Genomic DNA, 13507 nt, shown 5'->3' with positions numbered 1-13507 from the left:
TTCTGTGGAATAAAGTCTGACGCTCCAGAGATGTTCTTTGGCAAACCCATCAGACTAGAGATCGAGGGTAGCAGTTTTTCCTATTAAATCTTAACAAATTTGTCAGTACAGCGGGAAAAGCCAGATTAGCTATCCATGACCTTACAGAGCAACATATTGTGATTCAAGCCATAAGAGTAGTTTTGTTGGCATAAATTAATATATTTATTAATGCATTTTTTTTATAAAAACCCCCCTAATATTTACACTGAAAGATGTTGTGGCAAATGTCATCTTTTTCATCACCAGTGAAATGTAAATAGTCAATAATGGTTGTGGTTATTATTTAAGGTTGTTTGGTTCACTTGTGGATTTCAGTAACATTTATATAAAAACACTGTTACTGTTGCTCTTCTGTGGCACATTAAGCTTGAGCAAATAATATAATCAGATGCCTTAATGTTAAATGTAGTAAACTGCCAAAAATATATGTGTTTAAGCATTTTCTGACAAAATACCTCTGCATTACAGAATTTTCAGCTAATTTATTTGGGTTCATGCAGGAGTAGATGGTAATGTGGTAGTAGATAAAAACATTTTAATTGAATAATGAAGAGATCACTATCACTGTGAATTAATGTGAAGTGTATTCATTAAGTGGTACGTAACACCTTGGAAAAGAGAGAGGAGAAGGGAAGGCGTTTGTTTGAAAATCTGAAAAATCTGACTTTAGCATCAAGAAGAAGGTAAGAATCAATAACAAAGACTCTTTATAGGAGGCACAGAGTTGAATGGCAATTTACATCAAATTAATAGAGTTCAGATGCAAAAGCCTCAAACTACCATTTGAAATTTTCTAAACTGAGCATTTTTATTAGGCTCCTATATGTAGGTTTACTAATTTCACATTAATAGCAATGAATAGGCTTTTGTCATTGCCACCAAAGTGAAATAACTACATAAACATAGGAGCCTGAGAAAAATGCTAATTTTAGAAGAAAATTTCAGACGGCATTGGCATCTGAACTCTTACATACAAATTCCAGTTCACTGCATCCAGCAGCACAATGAACTGTTTTGCACAGCTCAAAAGGCCAAATCGACATTGCTGAATCTGCCTTGAACACTCAAGTTCACGCCAGCTCTCATGTTAAAAATAATGTGGAAGAATAAAAAAAAGAATAATTTCCATGGATCTACTCTTGGATCTACATCAGTTTGATGTTTGAATCAAATCTCCTCTGCTGGAATAAAATTGGCTAGACGGCGCTGTTGTCTCAAAAAAGAATCCTAAAAATGCTCAGCCTTGGCCAAGTAGGGCTCGCCTTGGCTGGGAGCTGTATGCAAGGATAATGTTGTGGAGCTGGTTGCTATTTGATCTACTTCGGAGACGTGTGCAAACCTGGGCGGGACTTCCATAAAACGACAAACAGACAGACGGACAGAAAGGACAAAATGGGTGAACCACAAGAACACTGTTGGAAATTACGCAGAGGAACAGAAGACGTTATTGAAGGAGATGAAAGGGCAAAAAAAGCAAAGACTAGAATTAAGGATTTGGCTGCTTTAAATCCAGAAATAGGTGGCAGGTCGATTTTGACGCATTCTCTTAAACGCAATGGATAAATTAGTCGGGTATGCGGAGTTATTAATATGACAGCAATTACAGCAAATGTGAAGTAAATAACATGGAGGAAATAATCTGGACTAATAATCCGGCAGGCAGCAGAAAATGGAGCTCTTGCGGTCACGGGATGAAAGGGTGAGTCATGCGGCCTAATGCTACACAATGCAACATTTTAGTCTTTATGTTCCTCTGCCGACACTTAATTTATCCCAAAATCGGAGGAAAAATACTCGCTGTGTGTCCGCGATGTGAGAGAACAGATCCAATGAGTGAGATGGTCAAGCAAACACGTCTGACTCTGTCACCTAATTTACTATTGCAACAACAACCCGGACATAAGTATGAGTAAAACCTCTCCCCTTATGAAAATAACCATGGATTTACTACAATAAATAAATAAATAAATAAATAAATAAATAAAACATTGTTACTGGGGTTAAACCATGGTAACCACAAATGAACTAGTTTTGCTACACTAACCATAGTTTAAGGTATTTGTAGTAAATCTGTGGTTGTATAAATGGTAATCAACACGCCAAAAAAAAACATGGTTGCTACAGTTTTAATGTAGCCTAATAAAACCATGATTAATTTTTGTAAACCCACCCTTACGAAAATTAACCATGGTTTTATTATAGTAAAAGTGTAGTAACCATGTTTTTTATGCCATGATTAGGCTACATTTTATATAACCACAGTTTTACTACAAATACTATGGTTAAACTATGGTTAGTGAGCAAGACCATGGTTACTTTGTGGCTACCGTGGTTTAACTAGGCTATAGTAACCAAGTTTTGTTTTCATTTGTATTATGTCAGTAGTCATGTGTAGTAATGGCGAAGTGAAGCGTTCTGAACCAGTGAAGGCTTCATCACAACTGTTCCGGAAAAAAGGTTCATTACTCTGAACTTTTCAAAACGGATAATGTTGTGGCCATCTAGTGGTCATAAAAATGAACAACACCTTCCAAAGTGCTGCTTCCAGGTTGAACACACAGGCTGTATCCGAAATCGCCCCCTACACCCTAGTCACTATTCCTACATTAGTCCACTTATACAGTTCACTTGGAGTAATGAAAAGTGAGTGAGTGAATTCGGACACTAATGCACCGGAAGGACTGCCGCTTTTGAATAGTTTGTGCTTGCTGTTTAATAATTAATACGGGCAGTTCCATTAGTAAGATTAAATAATTTATCTTGAACTCTGTCATGAACATCATGTATAAACCCTAGTTAAACAATTTAATTAGCAATTTACAATGAACTTGTACCTGTGTTGTACGCTGTACACTGCCATCTTGTGGCCACGACATATTATCACGCTCCCACGAGTTAATATGACGTTCCCACGAAATAATAACTTGTGGACATGGCGTATTATCACGTACCCACGAGTTAATATGTTGTGGCCATGACAAACTAGCCTAAGTGAACCAAACATGTCTCCTCTGGGTCACAGTAAATGCTTCGTTCAACTTTTCGTAGATCATCTACTCTTCCCTGTGCATAACCTGTGACCAACTTTCTGTACGATCTGAATTTCTAAGCTTTGAATTTTTGTTCCAAATTTTTTTTTCATCTTGAAAACTTGAAGTTGTATTTTTAAAAACTGAATATTTGAAGTCTTACAAATCAGAACAAAAATCTGCTCTTTGAAAATACATGTCTATTTGAAAATCTGCGATTTGAAAATTCAGTTCAATTTCAAATGTTCAATATTCAAGTTTAAAAAAAATCGAATTCAGAACTGTGTTAAATGCCATATAATATTCAGTTTTGTTAAATGACACTTGTCAATAATTCAAATTTGTACAATTCAAATTCAAAAAGTATTGTCATAATATAAGCTCCATACAATGCAATATGGGTTATCTCTCTAGCCATTGAGTGTACATCAGTTGTACACTCGGTTTGCGGTGCATTGTGGGATTGAACGAGTGCACTTGAGAACGTCCACTATGGTTTCGAACACCACTTAAAATGGCTGTCCCCTTAAATCAGGGGTCCCCAAACTTTTTCTGAGAGGGCCACATAATTTTCCTTTCTTTAATGGGGGCCCGGGTCGGTTTATAAAAGAAAATACCATGGGCCGGACTGACTACTAGTATTATTGTTATTTTATTATGATTTTACCTCTATTTATTCTACCTTTTAAAGCTAGAATAGTTTATTTTGTTATGCACCACACAGACAACTGATAATTTCTTTTTAAAAGATATACAGGTGCATCTCAATAAATTAGAATGTCATGGAAAAGTTAATTTATTTCAGTAATTCAACTCAAACTGTTAAACTTGTGTATTAAATACATTTAATGCACACAGACTGAAGTAGTTTAAGACTTTGGTTCTTTTAATTGTGATGATTTGGCTTACATTTAACAAAAACCCAAAAATTCACAATCTCAACAAATTAGAATATAGTGATTATCAACACAAAACACCTGCAAAGGTTTCCTGAGCCGTCAAAATGGTCTCTCAGTTTGGTTCACTAGGCTACACAATCATGGGGAAGACTGCTGATCTGACAGTTGTCCAGAAGACAAGCACTGACACCCTTCACAAGGAGGGGAAGCCACAAACATCCATTGCCAAAGAAGCTGGCTGTTCACAAAGTGCTGTATCCAAGCATATTAGCAGAAAGTTGAGTTGAAGGAGAAAGTGTAGAAGAAAAAGATGTACAACCAACCAAGAGAACCGCAGCCTTGAGAGGCTTGTCAAGCGAAATCACCACTGTGTTTTTTGAATCACACGTCAAACTCTGCCTTCTTCATTTTCAGCGCTTTCACAGACTTTTCAACTGGGAATGGGGCCACTGGTTTCTCAGCTGAAAAACTAGGTAACTGGGAGATGAGTGAAGTCTTGCTTTTGCACCTGTCCCACAAGCAGTGCTAGTTTCACCTCAAATGCTATTGAGTCATTGTGTCATCACTCTGTATTTTCTAGCTGGCTCACGCATCACCTGTTCGATTGAGATGACGCATTACGTTGAATGTACCATTCTGTTGGTGAATTTAACAAATAATTAGGCTGTGTTAATAACTAAGGGAAATTTTAGTTTGAAAGCCAACCTTTATTATTAAATACCGATATGATATAAGTAAAACATATATTTAAATTTTTTTTATTTTCATTTTTCATTTTCAAAATATGTCTCTGGCATTGTGCAGATGGCCGGTCCAAATGAGGGCCTCAGTTTGGGGACCCCTGCCTTAAATGGTGCCCAATTTGAGGGTATGGGGGTGATTTCGGATACCTTTTAATGCAGGAAAGAATACAAGAAAGAGTTGACAGATATATACATTGTCAACTGAAATGACGGTGTTAAGAATACAAGAGAAAGATACAGCCTTAGACTAAAACATATGGGCGTAGTGTCCGTGACGTCACCCGTCGGTTCCAGTCAATGAATTACAGTCAGTTACTTCCGTGTTAGTGTCAATGGGGCGAAAGGGAAGTTGCCGGTTGGCGTATGACTTCAACAAACGCAAACCCACCACACAGAAACAAAGGAATCTGCCTCTCAGCACAAATAGTAAGTTATTTCTGTACAGTTTTAAGAGTGTTTTTATTATTTCAGTACATGAGGTGCTCGAAGTGGGTGGGTATGCAGGACCGGTACTTCTCATTTTTAATTTTTAGATCGGAGACTCGAGTAGGCTAAACATGCTGTTCAGGGGGCCAAGAAACCGTAGCGGCACCCCTGAGAGGTGTACCGAAATCCGACCCCTGCCCCGTGAAAAATGTACCTCTCGCGTGCACGCGCCTCCTGTTAACCTGTGCTGGTCAGGGGAGTGAAATTTTAACAGGGGTAGCAGTAAAGGGTGAAAATTATACCCCCATGTAAGCCCCTCCTGTTGGAAGCTACAATCAAATGCTTCTCGGCACGCATCCTCCATTGACATAATGCAATAAATCATAGATTTGGTGACACTGTGACCTTGTTAACCAGGTAAAATATACCAGATATCAATGAATAAGATGATAAAGTCATCTGTGAACAGAGATACAATGTTTAGATGAGTTTATTTCCTATCCCCCACTTGGGTCAATACAAAAAGTCAAGCATATATACATTTTTATATTATATATATTATTTTAATGTTGTCTATATATGTTTGCTCTGTTGGCACTCTAAATCCCTTGAACAAAGATAATTGTTCTTACTGTTAATTCCAATAATTGTACTGTCTGTATTATCATTTTTTAATGTTACTTGTTACTTGTTTGACGGTGCATTTTTTTTGATGATTCAATCACAAGCTCTCAGCCGAGATGCATTTATCATTTTGAATGAGTCTCTTTTGACCATTTAGGTTTGGATTTCCTCTCAATAATATCAGTTTTGTGGGAGCAATCAAGTGTGGCGCACAAATGCTATTAAATGAACTAACCTGTGTAACGGCAACTGAAGATGAAAAGGGAGAACATCTGTGATTTTTAGTGATTGTCATTTAAGTTGAAATCATCTAAATATCTGTTATGTAGCTACTCTTTTATGTACTAGGCCTACAACATGAGTTCCAGATCATATTATATTATTTTTTAATAACATGCATATAATATAAAATAGTAAATAATATATATGACAATACTCACAAGTTTACGAGTACATGGCCAAAATAATCATATTATATAATCTGATTACAGTTCATAAAATGCTAACTTTGTTTCCGAATGCCCAAGGTAAAGATACGCTGGCACTGTTTTCATTAATGGAGACAGTAGAATCAGAATGAAAGTGCACAAACACCATTAGAACTCAAAACAGCGGATTTTTAAATGCTCAAGACAGAGGTGACAGGGGACCCCACTTTTTATTGTCTTAAATATTTCTGATAATAAATATTTCCAGTGAAATTTTTCATAAATCCTCGTCCGTTAAAAAATATATCATATAGCCCATCATTTCACTGTAAGTAGTGAGTGCATATAATCAATAGTTTATTTCAATACACAGCCATAATAATAATTATAGATTTACACACACACACCTTCTGCTAGCTCTTTAATATCAGTTTGGTGTGCCCACAGGAATACTTCAACATGAAACTACAAGATGATAAAATAAAACAGTATACTTGACATTACACATTATACCACACATGTATAATTGCATATTTGTGATTGTATTTACAGGTGCAAAGATCCACAGAAGTGCAGAGATTGCTATCATGGGACAACACCAAAGATGTGGTCAGGGCATAAGAAAAGCCTTAATTGAAAAGCCAAATTACATCCCTTGGTAAGTACCTTTCAGCTCTCTCTTTGTGATCATAATCTGTGCATAAATAATGAACAACTGCAAACTGTTGCAGTGAAAGCTAACGGTTGTTAATAGATCTTGAAGTGTTTGATGCTGATACACTATTTTATAATTAGGGTTGGGCCAATACAGACGATAGACATCACAATGTTGAGGTGGCATTGTGACCCCCATTCCCCCCGCAACCCAATAACATGTTCAGAAAGAAAATGACGTGTACAGAACCCCTAAATAGAATAAATACAAGATGGAAGGAAAATATATATTTCAATACTTTCTCTTTCAGTTTTATTGTTGGGTAATTATACTGCATATGAATTGCGGGCATCAAGGAGCCGCTATTAATATGCGGAGCATTGAAACTGCGTCTGAATGCACGGTCGCTTTTTACTCTCACTTTCCAGATTTACGATCACACGCTTTTTTTTTTTTTTAAATAGGGTGGGGCATGAACGCCTTTTCATGTCATTTTACTGTACTGTATATTTGTGAAGTGAAAATGAACAATTTACAGTGAATAACTGTGAATTGACATTCCCAGAGTTCCCTGCATTACATTACATTTGATGTTTTTATTTGATGTTTCTAAGTTTTTTTTTTTATCTGTTGCATACATGAGGGTTGTATATTACATCTAAAGTTGTTCCATTAATGTTTATTGCATTAATTCAGTTTCATGTGTGTTACCATGATCGTGTTTAGTGTTTGTCTGAATGACATGGCATGTTATTACTTAAAAGCAATCCGACGCTCTCCATTGACTTTGTATTGCGGGATGCTGACTCTGTCATTTCTGACTTAACAAAATACAGAACAATGTCTAAAAGCTGCTATGAGACTAGGTGTACAGTAAACAATCTACAAAACACAGAACTATGTTTTTAAAAGCTGTCGACCCAAAATATTGAGTTTTTAAGGACACAAATAGTTTTAATTGTCAGGGTATTTCACATTGGGCCATTCAGTTGGATAATTTCTCTCTCCAAAAAAAAAAGGAAGGTAAGGAAAAGGAAAAGGAGCACTGACATAGACCAATAAAATTTAGTTTCTCAATATATCTCCTCCTTTTAGAGTGGTGTAATAATCCTTTGACATGGTTAAAAATATTGAATGTTAAGTGTTGCTGGTAAATTTCCCCCCGGTGGACATAGTTCTCAGAGTAATATGACAAATTGCGCTCTACTATTGCGTTCTTAAACGCTCGTTTTTTGGGGTCGACAGCTTATTAAAATGTAGTTCTAATGTTTTTTTAGCTTGTTTACTGTACACCTTGTCAGATAGCAGCCACACGTTGTTCTGATTTTTGTTAGAAGTCAGAAATGACAAGGAGGCAGCTTCCCGCAATACAAAGTCAATGGAGAGCGTTGGCTTGTTTCCCCTCGGTGGGCGTGGTTTTCAGATTAAGACACATGGCTCTATACTATAGTCCGTTGCCACGTCACAAACTGTGACGTCAGCACAATGTAGATTTTAAACCTGGAAGATGAAAATAGTGCAAAAAAGCTCAAAATTAACCAGTTGTCTCTAACAATTAATATTAACAGATGCTAACGTTGTTCTCTATAATGTGCAACACAAAAACTTCTGCTAAAATCTCAGAAAAAGTAGTCTGGGCCTGGGGTTTCATAACCCTTTAACATTACATCAGTTGAAAAAATTACGCTATTTAAATGTCAGTTTGAATTAAACCTAAAACATCCCTAAAACACCCCCCCCCCCCATTTTACAGATGTTTTTATTTACAATGTAGCAATGCCAGTGAATCTCATTTTGGTCTAATCCATGGGTACTTAAATTCAAAGGCTAAGGGGGCCACCTTTAAACCACATTAAAAGCAAAGGGCTACAAATTACAATTTGCATCAAGAGCAAAAAGTTAGTTCTAAATTTACAGTGGGATGGACACAACCATTGTTTTTTAAAATATTCTCCTAATTCGGCAAGTTATTAGCTACTTTTAGCCTTAAAATATTTTGTGAATATGGGCCCTGATTTATAAACGCTTCTCTTAAAATAGTTTGGGGCGTGTAATTTTTTCAAATGCACGTTATAAGCGTCTCAAACTCACATCGCTTGCAGAGATCGAGCAGGATTTAGTGCTGCATGTATATATTAAATAAATAAAAAAATCACAGTGCTTAATATTTGCACTACATTGAGTGCAAATTATAATAAAAATACATGAGTCAGCGGTTTATTGCATGCGTGTAACTAGTGTTGTCAAAAGTCCCGGTACTTCGGTACCAAGTCGGTACTAAAAAAAATTAAATGTTACGGTTCCAGGTTTTCTTTAGTACCGGTGGTACCGACTATCCGGTCGACCCGGTTCTTGACGCGCTATCTAAAAGGTGCGCACTGCGCAGTTGCGCTCTCCTCGGCGCTGCTGCGGTCGCTCTGAATCCACTTGTTGACAAGGAAGAGCCAGGCATGCTACAAACATTTTCGATTCTCGGCTGAAGGCGAACATCATAGATCGTCTAGGTTCTCTCAAAAGAAGGAAACGCATCAAACTGAACAAAACACAGTGAAGACCGACTGCAGGATCAAATAAAATAGTTCAAGTAAGGTATGTTTCAATTTAATTTGATATTTCGAGCTTCTGTTAAGAACATTATTGCATATTTTAATTTGAATGTCGAATTGTAATGTTGTTAATCGTTAGCATAAGCGGCTAACGCTAATATGCTGGGCTTTGGGACGATTTTGGGCTATTTAACGCTCCCATAATTTTTATTAGGATAAAAGAAAAAAGAAATACATGATATATGTACTACTTATACACACAAAAGGCCTGTTTATCCAAAATATGTGTGTTAAAGAATGTACAAATGCATCGTTAACAACGTCTGTCTTAATATTATGCTTAATATCAGTCTGTCAGAAAACGTTCTTATTCTTGGCTGGATAACTCTAGCAGGTTCATAAAGCTTTTTATTATTAAATATGAACGCAGTTTGGATTTAAATAAAAGTACAGTCAAATAAAACACGTTTGATCTCCAGTTTAGTTTTGTCATACTTTACAATAAGATCAAATTCATGCATTATCTAACAAACTTAAGTGAACAATATATTTTTACAACATTAATTCAAAATGTTATTCAATACAAACACATGATCATTCATGTTTGTTCATGTTTAATAGTTTAAAATGATTTTATGGATTAGTAAATGTTGAAATGAGCCTAACCTTAAGAAGAATAATTGCCATATAACTACTGTTTTTTTTTTTGTAAGGTCATGTTGTCTAACAAATGAAATCGTATTGTAAAGAGTTTTCAATACTGCATTTTCTATCTGTGATAGACAGCTAACTTAATATATGTAATCTTATCTAAATTTATTATAAAAGCTGAGGTTTGTTATTTACTGAAAATTAATATTTTTGCTGGTGTCAATGATCTAATGTTGCATCTGGTCAGACTTAGCCCACTGCTTTACTTAAATGTATTATATTTTCTTTTTACAGCTGCAGATTGAGGAAGATCATGAAACACCCCAGCAAACTCTAAACAAGACAACAGTTACAGATGTTTTTATAAGCAGCAGAAACAAACTTTTGGATGAAGCTTGTGTACAATTTTCGAATGCCTGTAATTTATTTAGTTGTTATTTAATAATTAAAATGTTTACAATCCTTGAAATACTTTTATTACTTGGAAAAACCTGAAACTAAATTTAGATAAGTATAATGAATGACATTGGTTTTTGCACATTTTATTTTTCTTTAACTTTATTAATAAAAAAATTTTGTTCAATTAATTTAATTGTGTTTTACTTTGGTACCGAAATTGGTACCGAGAACCGTGGATTTTCACTGGTATTGGTACCGAATACTGAAATTTTGGTACCGTGACAACACTACGTGTAACGTACGAGCTGCACAGGTACACCTCCCTTTCCTGATCTCACTGGATCATTACAATTAATATCAAAATGAATGTTTGGAAATGTAAACTGATATTTACTACTGACACACTATCGCAAAATATATAAATAACTGACTTAAAACCATTTTTTAGCTGGTGAAAATACTAGTGTTCTAATCATTTTGGCCACAACTGTATTTATATATTATATTTTACTTTAGGTAAGATTTGAGTTCCATATAACCACCATGTTTTCTTTTGTATTAGGTGCCTCTTGATTTTGCTGTTGTCTTTGCCTGGTGAGTATGTGTAAATAAAAATGATTTGTATCACACATTAGTATCAATACTGTATAGTGATTCAATGTTGTTTTTAATTGTAGGTGCTGCTTCTCTAACTGTTGTGGGACAAAAGGGTGACACCATTACCCTGCCATGTAATTTAAGCAACATAGACAATGTAGATGCTGTTCTGAAATTTGGGTCCATAATTGCTTATGGTGCCAATCAGGATACACATTTCAGGGGCCGCGTGCACAAGAGTGATAAATGTGACATCATTCTGCAGAACCTGAAGATCACTGATGCTGGAAGTTACACGTTAGACGTTTATGTCAACAGTAAACCACATGCCAGCTACACTTATGACGTCCATGTTAATGGTAAGGTCAAAAAGCTTTTGTTGCTTTCATTTATCACCAGTTGTATTTTTTGTTTTGTTTTGTTTATTACGTGACACCAGTGTAATACCACACATCATGAAAAAATGAAAAAAAAAAAACATCATGAAAAACAGTTGTGCTCTTGTTTCATTTCTCTTCAGTTAATTTAGAAGGAAGGAAGGATGAAAAGCTGACTCTTGTTCATCTTCCGCGCAAGGCTGTTAGCATTGAGCATTTGGCAAAAGCCGGCCACACAGAAGTGTGGAGTAATAAACGGGGTGCCCTGACTAGTCGACTGACAGAAGAAAATGGCTTCCTGACCATTGACAACTTTACATCAAGTGATGCAGGGACATACAGAGTACTGAACTCATCAGGAGGAACCCTGGCCAATGTGACTGTAAGAGGTGAGAGAAAACAATCATTCTCAAAAATGAATTAATCATACAGGCAACATCATAATTTTGGAATGTAACACTTTATTTTTTTTTTTTAAGCTGTTACTTTGAGGGGTTCAACTGATTTTTGACATGTACTTTTTTACAAAACAATTGAAATCCTTTCATAATTTACCCACAGGTACATATACAGTGCAAAGCATAAATGAGTACACCCCCTCTAAAACTTACTCTTTACTTAGAAGACATGTTGGGGTTCTTTGGAGATATAATGTTTCTTGGTCAGTGACCAAAGAGAATGTCAAAATCTTTCAGGAAAATACAATTTTCTTAAAGTGATCAAATGTTGTGTTGCAAAAATGAGTACACCCTACTGAAGCATAGGTTTAAGGCAATTTCTGATCAACAGGTAATTATATTGAACCAAAACTTTTAAAGACAAGTAATTTCATGACAATTAAAAGTGTTATATAGCCCACTGAATCGTACTCTTAACTTCTAACAACCACTTGAGAGAAAACTGCCAGGAGACTTATTTCTTAGCAAATTATTGTTTTAAGTGTGAAAACACAGCAGAAGTAATACTGACATTCAAAAACAATGGACTTGTGACAAGGCTCCTGAAGTAATCAGGTCTAAGTTTTCATTTAGTGATGAAACAATTGCTAGAAAAGAGCAGGGGAAAAACCATGCAAGTGTCTTAGAGCCAGCAAAAGATTTGGCATTTTGTCATGAACTTGTACACTCAGTGCCAAGAAGGGTCAGAGACATACTGAGTACTAGAAAATTATACATTTGATTAATTAAATCTAGGGTGTACTCATTTCTGCAATCCTTCATTTAAACAAAAGTGGACAATTAGTGAGTAACATTATTTATATACTCGACTACTTGGCCGCACAACATTTTATTCGAATTTAGCACTTAGTGTTAATCTACCTTTCGAATTTGTGTTCTAAAGTGTTTCCTGTATTATCTGATAATCAGCAAGACAATAAACTAGTTGCACATAATGAATTAGCTCTTGAATATTCAGTTTGGTTTTAAATGTAAAGGATTGTGTTTCTAGAATGTGGTTGTTACTCTCAAAACTGACAGAACTGCATTTAGCTCTCCACACAGGACTGACAACCATAATCTGCTGTTGTGTGAATGTAGCCACAGATGTATTAACACTTATGCTTTAAAACTGAATTGATACCTTTTTTAAATATATTTTACAGAATCAGTTGAAGAATCCCCTGATAAACAAAATAGTAAGTAGACCACTGAAGGGATGTGTTTTAGAATATTACTGTTGTTGTTATTATTTATTTTGAAACTGAGTAAGATGGATTAATAGACTTGCCCTCTCTCCCCTGAAGGTGGTTCGTGTAGGACTGGAGTTGGACCGAATGCTGCACTGCTATTTTTGATTTGTCTCTTCAGTTGTTTTCTATAGCTGCCCACATCCCAGTTCAGAATCAAGGACTGTGGGTGGGGGGTATGGAGACTGACACTAGAAGATGGAAAACACAAGCAAGGGGGGTTAGGTTGGGGGGGGGGGGTGTACAGACACTAAACAAAATGTTTAAATTTTTTTATTTTTTTTTTTTTTATGTAAAAGGGGTTTATAAAATTGTAGCTCTGTATTTAAAAGAGAAGTTCCAGAAAAAAAAAACTACCAGATAATGTACTCACCCCCTTGCCATCAAAGATGTTCATCTCTGCC

General features: G+C 35.8%; 1 protein-coding gene across 1 annotated transcript; it reads left to right on the top strand.

Annotated features, from left to right (window-relative positions):
• The first annotated feature begins 1405 nt into the window (after nucleotides 1-1405).
• Nucleotides 1406-13302, top strand: LOC141289733 (uncharacterized). The gene is made up of 7 exons (XM_073821911.1): nucleotides 1406-1741; nucleotides 6744-6849; nucleotides 11005-11036; nucleotides 11120-11398; nucleotides 11560-11805; nucleotides 13020-13052; nucleotides 13161-13302. The coding sequence occupies exons 2-7, from the start codon at nucleotides 6779-6781 to the stop codon at nucleotides 13235-13237; spliced, it is 738 nt and encodes a 245-aa protein (XP_073678012.1). The 5' UTR covers nucleotides 1406-1741; nucleotides 6744-6778; the 3' UTR covers nucleotides 13238-13302.
• The last annotated feature ends 205 nt before the right edge of the window (nucleotides 13303-13507 follow it).

This window comes from Garra rufa, chromosome 17 (genome assembly GCF_049309525.1).
Source record: "Garra rufa chromosome 17, GarRuf1.0, whole genome shotgun sequence".
NCBI classification, from domain to species: Eukaryota; Metazoa; Chordata; class Actinopteri; order Cypriniformes; family Cyprinidae; genus Garra; species Garra rufa.
This window is presented reverse-complemented; position numbering and strand designations above follow the sequence as displayed.

What these genes read in the sequence shown, in the direction of transcription:
- LOC141289733 (XM_073821911.1), top strand. Translation starts at nt 6,779, where the DNA reads ATGGGACAACACCAAAGATGTGGTCAGGGCATAAGAAAAGCCTTAATT. An exon ending in TTATGACGTCCATGTTAATG is followed by an intron (nt 11,399 to 11,559) that starts GTAAGGTCAAAA and finishes ATTTCTCTTCAG; the next exon opens with TTAATTTAGAAGGAAGGAAG. An exon ending in GGCCAATGTGACTGTAAGAG is followed by an intron (nt 11,806 to 13,019) that starts GTGAGAGAAAAC and finishes TATATTTTACAG; the next exon opens with AATCAGTTGAAGAATCCCCT.